Raw genomic sequence first — 20,677 nt, 5'->3', positions numbered from 1 at the left:
AACTAATGCAAAGCATCCTGGGATGTGTAGTTCATCAACATCTGGAGGGCCGCAATTGCCCAGCCCTGCCTTACAAGGTAGGCCTTTGAAAATAGTCCTCTCCACCACTTTATTTGTATTTATCTTGATCTGCCTAGTAACTCCCCGCTGCCTATGCAAACTGCCCTTTCCATCTTACACCGTTTAACTGCAGCTAATGAAATATCAAATATTGAACACAAAAATAACTGGCTTGTATTGCTAATATAAACCTATGCTGTTTTAATAGATTACCATCCTCAGAGCCAGTGGAGAAAATACCTCAGGAACCCTGTCCATTTCCTCAGACTGACAGCTACTCATCAGGTATACACAAAATGTTTACATGTTTTTTATTTCTTTATTTACTTTATTAAACCTGATTCTGTGTCACATGCATCCTCTTTTCCATATGGTTCCAGGAGCAGGTTACTTGATCATGTAATAATTCGACCATTATTTATTATTCCTTCTTGTTTAGAATCCTAAATGTTTGTTCTTTGTCCATCCTATATTTTTTTTGTCTGTTCATTTTTATTTATTTTTTTGTTTCGCCTTTTTTCTTTTTTTTTTAAGATGGAAGATAAGCAATATGACGCAAGCTGATATGCAGTGTAAAAATAAACCTGGCCAGTATTTGTGGGCTACATGCAAAAGCAGCCTCTATTCGCTCAGCACGCAAAGAAATGTATCTGCCTCCCCCCAAACACAAACACACACGCTTTCGAACATGCTTTGTCCAGGTGCACGGTTACTTTACTTCAAACACAGAACATAATTATGATAATTCATAATTCTATTTGTCTCTAGGTACCACCAATGGGAAATATTGTTGCCCCCGGCTGTTTATCAATCATCGCTGCTTTTCAGGACCATATTTAAATAAAGGCCGGATAGCAGAACTACCTCAATCAGTGGGACCTGGGAAGTGTGTGTTGGTTCTTAAAGAGGTACAGTATGAAGTCAGCACCCAATTATCTCTAGTGGCTAGTGCCATATTCTAGCTTAGAACCACTGTGCTAATTATGGAACATCGTTACACTTTCCCTAACACCTTGTCTTGTAGTTAATTTAACTTTATTTTGTCAATACTTTTTGGTAACTCTTTTTGCCTGATTGAAAGGGGTTAGTTATCAAAGCTTGGAAAAAAGATAACATTGTGAAAGATAAAGTACCAACCAATCAGCCAATCAGCTCCTATAATTTTCAAACATAGCCTGTAAAATAAAAAAGCCTCATACACACTATATAATTTTTAAAAAAATACTTCACTCAGAGCTTGTGTAGTCTGTATGCTCAATATCATTAATGCATTAATGATGAATGCTCCTGCTATGTCGCCAACGACTTAATGCTCAGCGGCCATAGGTGAGGTCACTGATATTGGTGGTGCCACAAGTTGTCTACTGTGTACAGGGCTTTAGGCATCAGATGATTGGTTGGTACTTTATCTCTCTCTCTCTCTATGTTTCAATATCTATATAGGGGTATATTCAGTGCCCCTGACCACGAGCTATCGACAACGAGATACCGAGTTTCCTCCTTGCCTGTTCCCTGAAGTGAGGTGGAAATGGCAAGTGTGGCCATTAAATCGGCGGGCTCACCACAAAATGCATTTGCGGCAATCCTTGACGTTTAAGCGAATCCTCGCCGTCCTCTCACAACGAGGATTCTGGGCAAACATTCAATACGGCTAGGGGCCTGCAAGGCGGTTTGACGGCGAGGATGGCTTGTATTTGGCAAGGAAAAGCCATCCTCGCCGTACAATCTCCCTCACCAGCCGCATTGAATATCACCCCTTAACTTCTTCCTCCTTAGATATACCACTATATACTGGTGGAAAAACTGGTGCACGTGCCTGTGTTTGCTACCTAGACTGAAAGTAGTTAGCAGCCCCTTTCTCCTGCTGTCCTTCAGCGGTAGAACATGGCACAAGTAGAACAGTATCTTAGGAAACACTACTTTGGAGGTCATCACTGTGATAAAACTGTAATCTGGATTCTCAGATAGTCATCATTTCCTTATGTACAGGATAATTTGGCAGCCAGGCATACTATATTACTTTGCAGAAATAATTACCAGAAAACCTCATACTTTTAAACATTGTAGATCAGCATCAATAAGAATGTTTTATATACGATTGTCATTTACTGAATATTGATTAATAAATGAGTAAGCATCTCTACATCCCATGCATTATGCAAGGAAACTATTTTACCTACAACTTGACGGTCTCACAAAACCCTCTGTTTGTACAGTACAAAGTTACTAAATTAACTTAACCCTTTAAGTGCCAACGTTGTTGTGAGAGATGTGCAAAATATCCGCAAAAAATGCTGGGGCCGTAGTAGAGGAATATGAATCACTTTAGTTTTTGCCGGCAAAAGATCTTGGGTGAAATGTAATAGGGTGAGAGAATCAAAAAGTAAGAGAGATTTGTTAAGAAATCTCCAGGTTTTTTTTTTTTTTTTTTTTTTAAACCGGCAATCATTAACACCGCAAAACCAGTTTGATTTTGCAGTGTAAATGATTGCCGCTTTAAAAAAAAAAAAAAAAACCCTGGAGATTTCTTATCAAATCTCTCTCACTTTCTGATTATCTCACCTTATTACATTTGACCCCTGAAGTCAACTAATTGAAGTTCAGTGAAATATTGCGCCCCCCCCCCAAAAAAAGAAATAAAAAACAGTCGCTGTGAGTGAGGTTGCCATTTTTAGCCAATATTTTGCACATCTCTAAAGGTCCATACACACTGGGCGACTATGCCCAGCGATGATGCCAATCATCCCTGCGGGGAAAGCTGCTCAGTGCATACACACTGAGCAGCTTTCCCCCTGCCCGGCTCCGACCGAGGTGGGAGGACGGCTTTGCATAGTGCAGCACTATGCAAAGCTGTCCTGAAAGCCGCTCTTCTGCTGGTATAACCAGCAGATGAATGGCTTTCCCGGCAATGATGCGGGAGCGCGCAGCAACGCTCAGCCCTCATCACCAGGGCATACACACTGGGCGGCTTTGAGCTGAAAGCCGCTCAAAATGGGTGTTTTGAGCGACTTTCAGCTCAAAGTCGCCCAGTGTGTATGGGCCTTTACAGCAACGTTGGAACTCAAAGGGTTTATGCAGAAGACCTTATGCTTAGCTTAGCTTCAAAAGTATCATTTATAGATTTTTTTTTAAAGTATCTAATACTTTTTTAGTATGAAATTAAATGTACTTATTATCGTCTTGCTTATAAGCCACATTTTTTTTAATGGTCACATTGAAATCTTGGGACTTTCCAGTGCCAGAAATGAGAACTACAGTTTTACATGTTTTTTTTTTTTGGAGTGGTGTATTCCAAGTAAGGTCTTGTGAAGTTGCCAGTAAACGTCCCCGACCTTTCATATTTCTTTTTCGATTTTATTTTACAGTTACTGTAAATGTACAATTTTGTCAATTGCCCTAAAGTTATTCATTATAATTTTTCCTAGTGATCCTTTTCAAAAACAGCAATTTGCTAATGCTGGATTAGGTTAATGAAAAACAAATGTCATTGCTGTACTGTACATTGGAACCTAACTAGATATTTTCGAATCTGATTTTGAAGACTTTTGAAGGTCTCATCCAAAATTTACCATTCCAAATCATTTTCATTATAAGGATCATACCCATGGGGTGATTTTCTGCTGTTTTTTAGGTGATCTGTCTAGCTCACACTAAGGAATCATGCACAAAACACTGTGTGTGTACACCCCATAGCAATGGCAAAGTATTGTCCCATGTGTCCTCATCACACGCTAAGATCTTTAGCACATGCAGGGTAAATCAACATAGATTGCCTAGCAAGTGCATACATTGGTTAGCTCAGCTTGCTCAGCGCACATCGCTATGTATGTATGGGCAATCTGGCCACCGGGAAATGGCAGAGAAATTGCCTACACTAGATTGCCTAGCACACATCTCCAGGGCCGGACTGGGACCAGAAATTGGCCCTGGCATTTTGAGCCCACAGGCCCACCCGCAGCAGACGGGACCCTTGCGCGGCAGAAGGGGGAGTGGTCCCATGGAAAGGAGGCATGGCATCAGAAAAAGGAGGCATTACACATTATGGAACACCGTAATGCCCATTACAGAATATGACACAATCTGGACCCCACAGACTGCTCCCCCTGTATAATACCAGGACACAACAGGCCGCTCCCCCTGTATAATAACAGGACACAACAGGTTGCTCCCCCTGTATTATAATAATAACCGGACCCCACAGGCTGATCCCCTGTATAATAACAGCATACAACAGGTTGCTCTCCCTGTATATTAATAATAACAGGAACCCACAGGCTGCTCCCCCTGTATAATAATAATAATGATAATAATAAAAACAACAGGACCCCACATGCTGATCCCCTTGTATAACAGGCTGCTCCCCTGTATAATAATAACTGTAACCCACAGGCTGCTCCCCCTGTATAACAGGACCCTACAGGCTGCTCCCCGCTGTATAATTAATGGATCCCCACAGGCTGCTCTGCCTGTATAATCACAGGACACCACAGTCTCCAGGCTCCCCCTGTACAGTTTCTATACACCTGTTCTCGACGCCGGACACAGAGGCAGGCTGCAGGCACTAGCGGAGCGCACAGGCTGGAAGTAAGGTTGAATGCACATCTACATCCTGCCCACAACGCCACTCTCTCTCTCTGTAGCGGCCTCCTGCACTAGAAATGTCCTCAGTGCAGAAGGCCGGCTGCCATGTTTTCACACAGCACAAATTTGGCCCACCTGGCCATCGGCCCTTCTGGCATTTGCCAGAAGAGCCGGATAGCCAGTCCGGCCCTGCACATCGCTAAGCAGAAATCATCCTGTGTATATAGGGCTTTAGAAATGGAAACATGTATACTGACCCAAAAAAAAAATGTATATAATAGAAATATATTTATAGTTTAGTATAAAAAATATTTGGCATGCAAAAAGTATTTTGTCCACAAGTGCAATTGAATACTGAAACCTATGATGAAAAGAGACCTTTATTTTTTGTGGTTGGGATGTCCTCAGAATTGGAGAGGGTGGGGAGTGAAGATAGAACAACCTGTAGCAATCAGAGGGGATGATTCAGTTATGGGTCGATATCATCACCTGCCGAATCTGTGCTGCAACAGCCACACTTTCAGGCAGTCCAAAACTGCCCACAGCCACTTAGGCTTGCAAGCAGTTTTATGTGCCTTTGAGATTCGGGTGGGCGATAAAGGGTACCAGATGCAATGCTGTTGTGACCATTTAAAACCCACAGCAACAGAAGCTGTCACTAAATGAATCCCCCCCCCCCCCAGACTGTTCATGCATTTACAGAGTATATTAGACGTGTGTGGATTTTATTTGAGGAAGTGAACTATTCACTAATAAGATTGTTATACTGTAGCAAGGACAGGGATGGATGTGACAGAGGAACAGGGAATATGGGAAAGTCGACATCTACATTGTTAAGGGCCCATACACACTAGACGTATTGGTCACAATATTGTTCAGAAAGGGCTTTCGGAACAATATTGTGAACAATATCGTCCAGGACATCGTCAACGACAGCCTGACTGTGGTTCTTCCCGCTGCCCCACCACCACCATCGGCCAGCTCGTGTGAGGCATCAGCAAGTATGTATGCTGAGGTGTCAAATGCTAATTCATATGCAATCAAGGTGGTTTAGTTCTGCTTTGAACTGCAAAAAGAAAATTATACTTACACTTCAGTATACCATCTTGAAAGCTCTCATGTTCCCAGAACTAACATGTTGTGATTTAGTATCATATGACAAATTATCTGTATATTGTGATATCCAGCTGTTCCAGAAAGCGTCCGGGTTATTTGTTTCTACCCTGTCTGATGCTGAAATAATACCAGTGGTAGTCCTATAAATAAGAGTGAGGAAAAAATGTGTTCAAGCTATATTTTATTTGACACCGTAGTTTGCTGTTTTCATATTATTAATGCAGCAGGCAGTATATTAAAATGTATTAATCAATGCATTGCTGCAGTTTGTTTCTGAATGCTGCGAAGACCAATAAAAATAAAATGGCTTATGTTTTCCAGTGATTAGATGACACTGTTTATCTAAACAGCATATAGATGTAATTGGCTTAAATTCACTTAGATTCACTCACCCCATTAATTGCATAAACCATGTTTTGCTTTCAGGAAGATTATAAAAGCGTCATATGAAATTTATGACCCAATTATAGTACATTGTAAATTTGGCTCTATTTCTGGTCCAGCAAATTAGTCAAGCAAGGTGCTGAACTGTAATGCATCTAATTGTGTTACTGTCCATAGGCCACATACACTGTGGTTTTACTGGTGTTTTATTTACATATCAGCTACAGTAATTACCCATCTACCATAGCACTCAGGACGCAGCTGTGTTTTACTCTTTATGATGTATTTAGTATCAGTGGACATTGGGATGGTACCTAAAGTTAGGGTTACCACCTTTGTGTTGAGAAATTCTCTGACAGTGTCCCATTACACGTTATGCCTCACGCCTTGACGCCCATTACACCTCACACTATGACGCCCATTACGCCTCACAACGTGAAGCCTATTACACATTACGCCGCACACCTGCTGTGGAGGAGGGGAGCAGGTGGCTTTCTGTGCAGAGTGCAGAGGGGAATGTGTTCTGTACTAGGCTCTGTGCGAGTGAAAGCGGAGGCATTCTGTGACTGGGGGGGGGGGGGGATTTGGGGGGATTGATGCCACTCAGTGCCTTTTTTTTCCTACACAGAAGTCCCAGTGCAGCCAATGGACCAGCCTACTCTGCCAGCGTGGCTTACAGAGGCCCTGTTACTCTGTCAGCGCAGTTGCCTTAGGATTCCCCCCTCTGCCACCACAGCTGCTGAAGCACCCCTCCCCCACTTTCCTCTACTACTGCAGATGCTGTTTAACATAGGTGTCTATAATGGGAACCATACAAAAGAGCCCATGTTAAACTTTAACATGGGATTCCTAGGGAGCCACGACTAGCCAATCAGCCGTGGAGATCCCCTGGAGCCCGCTGCTGGTTCCCTGGGGGAGGACCCAGTGTCCAACGTCACCAGGTAATCCCCCAGTTCGGGGGAGAAGCCCTAAGTATAAAAAAACACTTGGGGCTTCTCCGGTTCGGTGGCACGGGAGTGTGTTTTATTTTTTGTTTTAAACCCTGTGGATACCTACATGGACAGAAGAGGACGCAATTTACACCCGATTAGATGGTGAGTATAATGTCTTTCAACAGGTACCCTAATGGATTCTAGTGGACAGAGGGACTGGCCTACGGTGGAATCCATAGGTAAGTATGTATGAGTGACTGTAGTATAAATTTCAGTTTTATTTTTCTTATGTGTCTGTGTTTTCTTTTACTATTGGTTTTGTTGTAGAACTACAAGTACCAAAGTACCAGTGGGCCCTTTAATGCCCCACATGCGGGATTTTGTGGACCTTCAAGTCTCTACATGTGGGGGAGGTTTGCTGAGACTTCCACAACAAAACCCAATAGTTCAGGAATCAGGGCAGGTACTTTTGTATGAAGCCCTGACCGACTGTAGCCTGTCTAAAATATAATAAAGCACTTGTAACAGTGTTGGCATTATAACTTTAAACAAAAATGTACAGTGTCATGTTTAGAGGGATATTTACCTAGCCACAATAGTGCTGCGGCCATTAAAAGCAGTAGCTTACGTGATCTTATTGTCACCCAATTCAGTTATCTTGAACAAAACCCCCATTTTCAAATGAAGATACATAGGTCCCGCAATTAGCCGAGGACCTATGTATCAAATTTATCAAAGAAAAAAGGACACCGATTTGGACCAAACTCTTGTTAAGTGCCAGCTAATTGAATAGCCCCTTCACAATTAGCTGTGATAATTACTGCAGCTAATGGTAAACTGGTGCAAAGACAGAGATAAGTTTGAGGTGGATGTGCGCTTGGTCGGCTGCCTTGTGGGGGTGATAGTGATGGAGTGGTAACCTTAGAAACCACAAAAAACAGAATGCACAAAAAGGAAGAATATCAATATCTCCTCCACTGGCGCCGAACAATACGTCCCTATGAGTCAAGGGGCGATCCTCTTCTCCAAATCTGGGGAAGGCTATTTCATAAAATACCGTACGCCCCTTATGGGGTGAGGGGGTTCCTCTTCTCCGAATATAATGAGCTCAGAACAGGTCCCAAGGGTAGCTGTCACACTGGTGGAAGTGGTTGTGAATCCCTGTGTCCCTTAAAGCCTCAGTATGTGATCGTGATGACCCAAAATGAGAAATGATTGGGGGTATAGTGTAAAACCATTAATTAAACATATAAACATAAACAGATAAAAAGGCAAATGGAGCCACTTGGCATAATACCGTGTATGATGGAGAACAGAGATATTATCAAAGTTCTCAAACAGACTTGAAGCTGAGCGGGATTGATCCCGGGAAAACCAAAAGTCCACGCTCCCTCCAGGTACCGGTATAAAGTGCCAAAGGTCCAGAAGTCCTCAAAGACATAGTCCAAAATACTCCAAACTGGCCTTAGGTACAAAAAGAAAATAAAAAAACAATATAGTGTCAGCACTATTCCTTCAATATAATGCTGTCAACAAACTGGCTGTCTAGTATTAAGATTGTCAAACTATCAAATTCCCCTTAACTACTTAAGTACTTCTATTCCTTTCTTTGCCTGATGTGCACCTGATGTATATTAATAAAGTGTTATATGTTTATTGCAGGTCCTAAGTATGGTAATTAATGCAGCCTATAAACCTGGACGGGTCTTACGAGAGTTACAATTAGTTGAAGACACATTGTGGAATTTCCAGGAAGAAACGCTGAAAGCCAAGTAAGTCATTGGCTCATAATACATACAGGAAATTGTTCTTAAAGTTTATTTAGCACTAATTAATTGGTGAGTGGTATATATTAGATAATATGCTATGTATTTCCGATCTACTGCATCTATATGAAACATACCAGTTATGACAAGATTCAGAGCACAGGCATACAGTAAATAATTGCTTAATCCTGATTAGATGATATTCTAAAGCCTAGGCATAATGTGTAATGGGCATTATGGTGTGTGGCATAATCCCATGTACCACAAAGCTGTTCCCTAAATTTTGCAGCACGCCTTTGGGGTGCAGTGTTCCGTTTCTTTTAGGTGTTGGGTTGTTTTGCACTGTGGGGCATAATTTGAATTAGGGGTGGCATTATGTGGCCATGAGTGTGTGGGATAGGCCATCAATTTAAAGCTTGAGCGGGGTTGCTGAACATCCTAGTATCCACCTTGCTGTGACATATGGGGGGGGGGGCTTCGGCTGGGAAGGTGAGTTCCACCACCTCCAGGACCACTTTAAACACTGCTGATGCAGGTATCCAAACTGCCTGCAGAAGACTGGCACCAGAAGCACCGAAAGTGTGAGCTGCCATGGAACAGTCCTGAAGATAAGGATGATATGCAAAACCCACATCGGTAATGACAGATGGAGAGTTTTGCAGAATGAGAAACGCTTATGTAGTACAGGTTGAGTATCCCCTATCCAAAATGCTCGGGACCACGAGCATTCCGGATAGGGGAATTTTTCGGTTTTTGGAATACGTTTTTTTGCCATACTTACCTGTCCCCTGATGGTGTCCGGTAGTCCCTCGGCGTCCACGCAGTCCCCGGGCATCCACAGCAGGCCTCCGGCATCTTCTCTGGGTCTCCAGCGGTCCCAGGAATGCATTGCGCGGGTGTGCGCGCGCACCGGTGACGTCACCGGCGCGCGCGCACACTTGCGCAATGCATTCCTGGGACCGCTGGAGAAGATGCCGGAGGCCTGCTGTGGACGCCCTGGGACTTGGTAAGTTAGGGGAAAAAAAAAATATTCAAATGATTGCAAAATCCACGGTTTTTGGAATAATTCAGATAATGGATGCCGGATACAGGATACTCTACCTGTATTAAAAAGAAAAATGAATTAGCTTTAGAATGTAATCATCACCATGTGTGCCCACTGAGCCCCATGCTTGTGTACAGTACATGTCCATCAAATAACCTTGCCCAAAGTTCATCACACACAAGTCGATATTGCTGGATGATAAAGCAACAGTATCATCAGTGAGGACCACCTCATTGTCTGATGTCTTTTGCTCTGTGTATGCTCTTAGTTGAGGATGCAGTGCAATTTTGTATGTAGGGAACTGGAATTTGTGTGGGTATTTCTAGGTGTTAGCAGGGTGTTAGCTAGCTAGACACAGCCAGTGACAGCCTCCAAATATGTACTAATGTTTGATGATTTATTTATTTATTTACAGTTTCTTATATAGCGCAGCAGATTTCGTTGCGCTTTACAATAGTAGACAGTGATAAGACAAACTGGGTAACAACAGACAGACTTGGAGGTAGGAGGGCCCTGCTGCAAGCTTACAATCTATAGGGATATAGGGGGGAAACACAAGGACAGGCACCAGTAATAGCATAGCAGTTACAAGTCCAGAAAGGAAGCTATATAATACATAAGTGCCTCGGAGGGTTATGCATGTAGAACTTAAATATGATAGGCTTGCCTGAAGAGGTGAGTTTTCAGGGAACGCTTGAAAGTTTGGAGACTGGTGGAGAGTCTTAATGTGCGTGGAAGGGCATTCCATAGGATGAGAGCAGCCCGATGAAAGTCCTGTAATAGTGAATGGGAGCTAGTGATCCGTGCAGAAGAGAGACACAGATCTTGTGTAGAGCGTAGTGGTCGAGATGGGAGATATTTTATGATAAGTGCAGAGATATATGCTGGTGCAGTATGGTTAATAGCTTTATATGCAAGTAGAAGTGTTTTATATTGAATACGATAATTTACAGGCAACCAATGGAGGGACTGGCAGAGCGGATCAGCAGATGATGAGCGTCTTGCAAGGAAGATCAGCCTAGCAGCAGCATTTAAAATTGATTGCAGTGGTGAGAGTCTGTTCTTGGGAAGACCAGTTAGGAGACTATTGCAATAATCAATGCGGGATATAATGAGTGCATGGATAAGAGATTTGGTAGTGTCTTGTGTGAGATAGGGTCGTATTTTGGATATGTTTCTTAGATGCATGTAACATGATTTGGAGACAGATTGAATGTGGGGAAGAAAGGACAGTTTAGAGTCGAGGATGACCCCTAAGCAACGAGCTTGTGGGGTAGGGTAGATTATAGAGTTGTCAACAGCAATGGAGATGTCAGGATGGTAACTGTTCTTAGTTGGCGGGAATATAAGTAATTCCGTTTTGGAAATATTGAGTTTGAGTTGGCGACAAGACATCCAAGATGAGATGGCAGTGAGACAATCAGAGACTCGACCCAAAACCACTGGTGACAACTCTGGGGTTGACAGATAGATTTGAGTATCATCAGCATACAAGTGATACTGAAATCCGAAAGAGCTGATTAGTTTGCCAAGAGAGGAGGTATAGATGGAGAAATGCAGAGGACCTAAGACTGAACCTTGCGGAACTCCGACTGACAGAGGTAATGAAGAGGAAGTAGAGTTAGAGAAGCGAACACTGAAAGAGCGATCAGATAGGTAAGATGTGAACCAGGAAAGGGTTGTATCATTAAGACCTAGGGAGTGTAGTGTTTGTAAGAGAAGAGAGTGATCGACGGTGTTAAATGCAGCAGAAAGATCAAGAAGAATAAGTAGTGAGTAATGGCCTTTAGACTTAGCCGTTACCAGATCATTCACCACTTTAGTCAGTGCTGTCTCAGTGGAGTGCTGAGAGCGAAAGCCTGACTGAAGTGGGTCTAATAGGGTATAGAAGAAAAGGTATAGAGAGGATGGCGGCGCCAAGAGTTGCAGCCGTATGTATATTTGTGGGGCACTAGCTCCCCTAGGGTACACGTTCAAAAGACAAAAATAAATATACACTTCGGCGCCACTCAACAGGGTTTTAAACGGTGTGTCTTGTTTCGCTGAACAACAATTCTTCCTGGTTCTCCTAGTGTCTATGCAACATCTTAGGGGCACCTACTGACCTTAAAGAAGGTCCCTATGTGCCCGTAGAGGTTTCTTTTGTCCTCGCCAGGAAAACACTGGTACTCTCAGCAAATAGTAGAAAATAAATGGATTACTGACCTTATGCCAAGGCCCTATATTCACATAAAGGTATCTTTGTCCTATTGTTCTCACAACAAATTTGTTTTTGTCTTTTGAACGGGTCTAATAGGGTGTTAGAGTTAAGAAAGTTTGTGAGGCGAGAGTAGACATATCTCTCCAGTAGCTTGGAGAGGCATGGGAGCTGAGATATAGGACGATAGTTAGAGTTAGGGTCAGAATTCTGTTTTTTTAGAATAGGAGTTATCACTGCATGTTTGAGCAGAGAAGGAAAAATACCAGAGAGAGATTGCAGATTTTAGTTAAGGTTGGAATAATCACAGGAGATAGATTTTTAATGACTTGCGAAGGTATAGGATCGAGAGGAGAGGTAGTAGAGTAAGAGGATAAGAAGAGTGCAGATACTTCCTTTTCATTTGTGGGCTCAAATGAAGAGAAAGTGCCAGAGGGTTCAGGTGGGAAAGAAAGAGGGTTAGAGGTTGTGGAAGAGCATACCATTTCATCTCGGATGTTATCAATTTTGTCCTTAAAGTAGGAGGCAATGGATGTATGACTGCAATGGATGTATGACTGATAGTGTGAACAAAGCAAGTGAGTGTCTCTATTAATACCATCAGCTGCAGCATTAGGATAAATTCGTAAAGAAAATATGTATTTTTGACTTAATTTGTATCCACCTGTGAATCAGGCCCTGAATCACGGGAAGATGAGTTGAAGGACTTTGGACTGTTTTTGCCCCTGGCTGTGCATCCATGCTATTTCTGGCTACAATGCAGGCTACTTGTGGGATTAGTCTGCAATCTGCACACACTGGCGGATTATGGTCACCTTCCAATAGCATTTACTATCACATAAATTGCCAATTGCAAGATACAGACTGTAATATTGGAGTATATATATATAACATGCATATATTTACATTACTTCTGAAGTATGCCGAACGCTGGCAAAGATTTCTTCTATTGAATTCAGTCTGCTCAGTTTATTATTGGTAGATAGAACACACTGAAAAGAAACGGGCTGCCAAATTACTTTCAAGCAGCAGCTGCCAGTTTTGTTTCTCAAGTACGGAACTGACTTCCTGACTCCAGGAAATGACAACTAGATATCTCACTCTATCAATAACCTGCTGCTATGTTCCTTAGAACCTCTCATTCAAGTGTTCCTATTCCAGAGGACAAGCCATTCAGGGAAAGGGATAAAAAGAAGCTGCACAGAGATTCATTGGTTCCTGATTTTTATCTTGATTTTTATCTTGATTCCCAGACCTTTAACAAGATTAGCAAATAATTGGCTCGGACTGCATTTCATGTACAAATAGCCACATAAAAACACTGCAATCACCCTTTGTATTCCTGCTTGTATATGGGTTTATTTATTGGGTTACTGTAATTTAGGAGGTTATTCTGGTTGGTGCGTAACTTTCCGAATTCTTTCGGAGCGGACCGCACGCCACGCTGTGCGGACATTGTAAGAACAAACGCCCACAGGTCCTCCGCATTCGGACGGACTCGCTCTCTAAGAAGAGGGTGTGTTTTCGGACAACATCCAAACCGTGCGTGTGCGGTGGCCAACCAAAGATTCTGCACGGTCTTACAGCGTCAGAACGGACGGGAAGCAGGCCGTACGCACCAATGCGGTGTATTTCCGCAAAACTCACGACTATTATCTGAACTCATAAATCTGTCACATGACACACTTATGCAATTAGGCTACCTCATAAAAAAGGGATTGTTTGTAATTGTAATCAATTAAATCCTATTTGATACTTAAACACATTACTACCACTTTACATTAACCCTTACATCATGTGAAGTGCTATTTAATCATTGTTACCCGTTTAAGTAATGGTCCCTTTAGGCAGCAATGCTTCCAATTGAAGCAATGAAAAGAGTGTAATTAATGAGTAATGAGTAGAGGAGTGGATTGTATTGTGTTCAGGTGTCAGTGCTTCAGCTGCGGGCGTACTAATTGGGTGAACCGAATGCCTAGCACATGAACAAGTGGTCTCCGCAAGTGAAACTTGCTTATGAAGAACGCATATTTCATGCGTGTTGGTTAGTTTGCAGTCGGTGTGGTGTCCGAATGCACGCCTACCAGAGTTTGTGCACTCCCTCGTGTACGCCCATATTTACGCCCAGTTTTTCCCACTTTGAAACCACGCCCTTGTGTAAGTCCGAATGACGCCCAAAAACGCCCATATTTTCCGAGTCAATTCGGTGGACATTACTATACGGTATTAGTGAGAACGAGTACGGAGACCGTGCGTGGCACATGCGCATAGCGTTGCCTACGCATGCGCAGACGGCTAAAAAGCGCCCTCTGAAAGAATTTGGAAATTACCGCACCAAGCAGAATGAGGCCCTTAGTTATTTTTAAACTCCTTATTTATACAAGGAAACGTAATCATTCATAATAAATGTTACCGTAACTTTTACATTTTTATTTCTACTGGATTTGTGCCTTTGTATAACACTAATGTTGCCATAACTATAAAAGTACTGTGCAGCATTTTTCCAAATCAGAATATTAATAATATTACATTTATTTGAACTCCACTTAAGTGAAACTAGTACACATATTATTAATAACATCCCAGCATGTCCTGTTAGGATGTGTATTCTTCATGGGTCCCCTGTGGAACTACAGATCCTGTCAGGATGTGGAATCTCCTAGGGACCCTATGCACAGCCCCACACTCTGAAGCCCTTTGCTGTAATTGTGGTCGCCGGTAAGGACCGGGTCCACGGGGCCCATTCACAATATAAAATACACTTTTTTGTGCCTTAAACACGCAGCGCCCACCATACATTTGAAATTGGTGCCTAGCACCCTTTGTCTAAGATGACTGTTGAGCGCATTATTACCCATGCGTGCCAGGGGTCTCCGGCCACAATCCCGCTGAGCACAAATCACTCAGCACACATCTTGTGATGTGTGCTGAGCGATCTTGATTAAGCATAATGCACAGCACCTCCGTACGCGAATTGTCGAAAAATAGCCGTGAATTCTACAATCTGAGTCCGTTTCCAACAAAACAGATCAGACTTTAATAAAAGTCGTGTCTGACACCCTTAAATTCTGCCAGCTGCCCGCCCACTTTCTGCCAAGCTTGTACGTATATCTAAGTGACCTGAGAGTCACTTAGATATGCATGCACCTTTGACATCATTCGATGGTCGGCGACCAGTAGTATCTGGGCGTCCGATTTAGAAATCGGATCGCATCGCATCGCATGCGACCAAATCGTATGCGATGCGATGGTCAAGATTTTTCCATAGGATTCAATGTTAAAATGGTCTGAGTCCATTTTAACATAGAATTCAATGGGAAAAAGGGGTCCTTTTCCTTTCCCCACTATTCAAGTGGGCATGGAGTTGGATATAAACATGTGGCGAGCGTAGGGAGCCACCGAGCCCGAAGCGTGGCGAGCGTAGCGAGCCCCGCGAGGGGACACAGAATACTTTTTAAGAAATATGCGTTCGCTCGCTACGCTTCGGGCTCGGTGGCTCGCTGCGCTCGCCACGCTATATAAAATCAACTCTATGCCCGCTTGGATAGTAGGGAAATGAACAGGACCTTCTTAACATTGAATCCTATGCAAAATCGCATCGCATCTGATTGTATGCCTTAAGGCATGGGTCCTCAAACTGCGGCCCTCCAGATGTTGTGAAACTACAAATCCCAGCATGCCTTGCCACAGTTTTAACACTCCCTTATAGCAAAACTGTGGCAAGGCATGCTGGGATTTGTAGTTTCACAACATCTGGAGGGCCATAGTTTGAGGACCCATGCCTTAAGGTAAGGCATACAATCACAAAATCGGCAGCCCAGATACTACATAAGTACCGATGTTTTTGTTAAACACCCATTCGCAGGCAGTGCAAGGGGGGGCAGCCTTGCGAATCAACGAGAATAACCCCCTGGGTCTGTTGGGCACTCAAATATACATTAAACAAATACTGTCTTTCCTTGCACACTATTTATAGAGTGACATGTCATTGGATAAATACGCCTCACAGTTGTCTGAGCTGGGTGTGATATAACAGGTCAACAGTGTCTAGGTACACCCCAAAAGGTCAACACAGGTATAAGGTCAGCACATGAAAAGATTGTTACAGTATGAGTTGAAGTTTTTTGGGTGTCACTTCGAGCATATGACCCCAAATTAGTGTACCGCTTCACTCGCCATGCTTTGGGCCCTGCGCTTGTCACATTTTACCAATACTGATCCACTTGGATGGTAAAGTAAGAAGTAAAAGGGTACTTGTGCATTAGCAGGGCGCCCATTAAGCAAATTGCTTAGTGGGCGATTCTGCTAATACACAAGTACCCTGCTAATACACAAGTACACACCTTGACGAGCGTGCACACAGACATTACAACAGAGCGCACAAAGTGAGCAATTAATGTGTGTTTCACCCAATAACTACATTGTGTGCTGTGTTTTGAATGTTTACATGTTTAATATCATTTTGAAGTAAAGTTAACACAAATGCTGGACGTCATTTTCCAGTAATATATAAGTGACGCACTTTCCTTCCAAAGTTGCACAGCCAAAATATTTAGCCGCACACAGCCTTCGTAAAATTAGAGGGAACATTTGTGGTGGGGTGGTGCATAAAACCTCATTGCATGTCATACAAGTGTATAGTACATTTAATGGCATCGCACCCTATAAAATGGCATGCGATTTTGCGTGAGGTGCGATCGCATGCGATGCAATGCGATCCGCCGGGGCCAAGAGAGCAGTGAATAAATGACAATGTATTTCCGTACGCTAATTGGGCGCCCTGCTAATACACAAGTACCAGAAAAAGTTTAAAAACAATAAAAAATTCCAAAGACTCATGTCAACCTTTTTGTGTGTCGACTATTACCATGTCGACCCTGTTACCATTGACCTATCTTCCGGGAACTGTCTCAGATGTTCTGCTCACCTATAACACACTATTTCAGAATTGTGCTGTCTATTGCTGATATTGTGTTCTCCTCTATGTGCACGGAAGCGCTTTGTCTGTTTTAGAATAAGAGGAGACAAGCATTAATATTGTTGCTAGAATATATTTTTTCTTTCTGCATTTCATCTTCTATTTCTTTTGAAATAACGTAGATTCTAAATCATTTTACTGAGTCCCACTGGCAACTCTAAGGAGCTTATCACCTGGCAGAGCGTATAAAGTAAATTCTAATCTCCTAGCAACACTAGAGAGATCACTTACTAAGCCGTGAAGTGGCCATTTCAGTTACATCTGCTGCTGGCTTTATTGTGTTTACAAAACATGAACACAGCAATTCAGGGTAGTAAGGGTACTACTCTACAGCGCATTACTGTATTACATTACTGTAGCTATTCAAGCTGGCTACTATTACAAACATGCTACTGTACTTTCATTCGGTACTCCGTGCATTCGCATCTGTCAAGAAAGCTGGTGGTTGTTGTCGACACCAGGACCGAACAGCAGTTTTCACCTCTTCAGAGTTGAAGTTTTGACCCCTAAGGTGCTCTTTCATCTTTGGGAAGAGGTGAAAGTCGTACGGAGCAAGGTCAGGGATGTATGACGGGTGTGGCAGGACCTCCTTGAACTGCAGGTGCTGCAACCCTCTGCCCAACCACCTATGCTGTCTGAACTAAATGAGGGACACCTTTGCATTGTGTGTGTGTGGGAGGTGCACTACCATCTATGTCGCCTCTGGGCACCTGGTATCAACTTATGCCCCTGGGCCTTTTTTCACAGTTATCTGCGGACTGTGCATACTGTATGCTGCAATCCCAGTGTGCATCCACCAAGGTGCTACTGATGATTTGGAGCTTTACGGGGAGGTGCCTACAGGAAGTGGTTATAAAAACGCAAACATTTCCATCTCAATGTTCCTTGTTTTTGTGTATAGGTTGCAAATTTCTATGCAAATGTGAATAACTCCAGTGAGCGTCTCTTTTCACTTCTGGGCGGTAGCTTTTTGCGTACAAAAAGGAATCAGGCCCTATGTTATATAATAAGTTACTGCAAAAAATCAATCTGAAAATAACTAATCACACGAACTACTGACTAAAATCCAGAGTTGATTCACACCCACAGCAATGTCTTATTAGGTGGACCATGAAAAGTTAGTACACTCAGCATCTTATACAGAGTATTTTGTTGATACAGTACATCACATCATCTGAAGTGGTAATGAATACTAGCGTGCTTAGTAACACAGTATAAACGTATAAACATAATGAGAAAGACATTCAAGTTGAATAAACAGGCACAATGCAACAACTAAATAGAATGTATGCTAATTATAAAATATAAAAACACAATTTGGACCAACAGGGAGAATGTCATCTGATTAACATTAGGCGAGAATAAACACAGGGTTCTTTCTTTTATCAGTTCAAGCTAAAAAACACATTTGTTCCTTGTTTGATATAAGTTTTATATTGTTTAGGCGAATTGTAACTGTTCATTCATCAAGGGAGGGTCTGATGTCAGCGGAGGCCTCAGTCAGCCTGTGTCTGTCGCAGATTAGTAGAAGGGTCAGAGTTACCTTTGCATAGACTGCAGGAACCTTTCAGTGGTTCGGGAATTGCGTATGGATTTGTGAGTCAATGCCAGTAAGAAATCCATTCACAACTCACTTGCAAATTTACACGGGGCGAGTTTTCTTTCTGTCCAGGCACCGATTATCTATTCACAGTCAACTGCAACTTTGCAGATTAACGATCAGCCCTGAATCAGTTCGTTTGATGGGAGTCTAGGGGGTTATTCAATTTGTGTCGAAAATCTGCACTGTTCTTTTTTTTTTTTATTTTTTTTAAGGTAGTGGTGAAATATACTTTATATTACATGTAATGGTCGCCCGCTAGGCTGTGGGGGATTGGTGTTTCTTGGCAAATGAAACACCCCCTCCCTTTTGCCTAAGAAGAGATATAGGTATGGGGCCTGATTCTGGTTGGCTTGGTAAACTGCGAAGCTCACAGCTTACCGAGTCCCAGAATGCCCTCCCGGCCATCCCCCCTCCCACCGCCTTATGCATGGATGCGAGAGGATGTGTTATGAAAACAAATCCCTACACATGTGCCCGCAGCAGGAGAAATCATTTCATGGTCGTCAAATATCAAATTATTTCTCCCAGGCTTGCAAAGTCAGTGGGGGGGCTGACGTCCTGCCCGCATTTGTATGGAAACGACCAGCTTGTTTATTGGGACACCTATGAAACGCTGGGCGTTCCCATGTCCCAGCGCCGCACAGCCCCATCCCTCCTTCCGCGCTGCGAACGGGCCATCGAAAATGTTAAGCGCAGAGGCTTTTCGCAGTCGGGGTTTGCACATGCACACAAATGCGCATGTGCAAACCCAGACCATCGCTGCAGGGGCCGATTTCGGTTCAATATGAGTGAACCAGATCAGCCCCATACTGTATTTGAGTGTATAATTATAGATATTGGCATAGTTTTATAGAATTTTCTTTCTTATATATTTTGTTGCCTTATGTAATCTCTGCTAGCTGCTTAATGATCCAAGATCTAATTGGCAATAATGTGAAATCCAAGTCATGTTAAAATTGGTCTAAATAAAGCTACACACAGGTGTGCTAATGAGGAGAATGTAAGCTCATCATTTCATGTTGTCATTTCCCCCTAGATACAAAGGAAAAACCTACAGGGCGACAGTGAAGATTGTCCGCACATCAGACCAAGTGGCAGACTTCTGCCGGAGAGTCTGCGCAAAGCTGGAATGTTGTCCCAATTTAGTTAGTTCATTGCTGATTAGCGATGTGTGCCCAGAAAACTGCTCCGTACATACAAAAACCAAATACAGTAAGTGCTGCAACACATGTCCAGTATCAGAAAGTACAAAATGACCTTACAATGATATTTATTGTTGAATCAACTTCAGTTATATGACAGGTCCAGCAAACAAATACAGTGCAAGGAAACTATTTTCTTTTATTGACACTGGATTATTGAATAAATCTCTTTTTTAAAAGGTCAAAGAGCTCAGTTCAACTACTGTAACTGCATGTAATTGTGTCGGTTTGCCTTACTTTGTAGATTTGTAGATTTTTGTTTGAAGCCCCATAGATCTGCTTGTACAAATCTGTGTACCATGTGTGGGGTGACTTGTAGTACTTTGGCCAGTGTTCTAAGCCATTGCATTGGCAACTTGTCCCCTTCGCAGGTAAGTGGATAAACCCAAAAAAACACTATGAACAGGAACATAACTACATTTTTCTATCAGCCTGCGGTGGATACTGGGAACTGTGGGGTAACCTTTGGTCTGGAGGACCGGACACCAAGGAGATTCATTTCTTTGAAAGAGAGTGCAGCACCTAGCTCCGCCCCCATACCCCCTTTCTGTCCTCAAACAACTGTTTTTTAATTGGTGCTCTGAGGAACAGTATATACAGCCCTGATTTTTCTTTTTTAGTCGTTTTTATTTTTGTAAAGTTTTTGACTTTTGGGAACTGTCTGTGTCACTGCATTAGTGCGAGGCTGCGCCAGTTTCCACATCTTATCCGGGGCATCTGGAGGATGTACCACGTGGCCGCTCACACAAGCCAACTCTCTGCACTTGAAGGGAGCTGCAGCCACAGGGGAGACAGGTAAGCGGTCTTCCCGTG

General features: G+C 42.8%; 1 protein-coding gene across 6 annotated transcripts in view; it reads left to right on the top strand.

Moving 5' to 3' along the window:
• SFMBT2 (Scm like with four mbt domains 2) overlaps positions 1-20,677 on the top strand; it is a 244,168-nt gene that overhangs the window by 212,834 nt on the left and 10,657 nt on the right. For all 6 annotated transcript variants that reach the window (XM_083183383.1, XM_083183388.1, XM_083183382.1 and 3 more), the window contains 4 exons: positions 269-345; positions 829-968; positions 8,736-8,845; positions 19,699-19,874. In XM_083183383.1, coding sequence (XP_083039509.1) covers positions 269-345; positions 829-968; positions 8,736-8,845; positions 19,699-19,874 — 503 coding nt within the window. The remainder of the gene's footprint in view (positions 1-268; positions 346-828; positions 969-8,735; positions 8,846-19,698; positions 19,875-20,677) is intronic.

This window comes from Crinia signifera, chromosome 4 (genome assembly GCF_055691185.1).
Source record: "Crinia signifera chromosome 4, ASM5569118v1, whole genome shotgun sequence".
NCBI classification, from domain to species: domain Eukaryota; kingdom Metazoa; phylum Chordata; class Amphibia; order Anura; family Myobatrachidae; genus Crinia; species Crinia signifera.
Note: the sequence above shows the minus strand (reverse complement) of the source record. Positions and strands in the feature narration are given on the sequence as shown.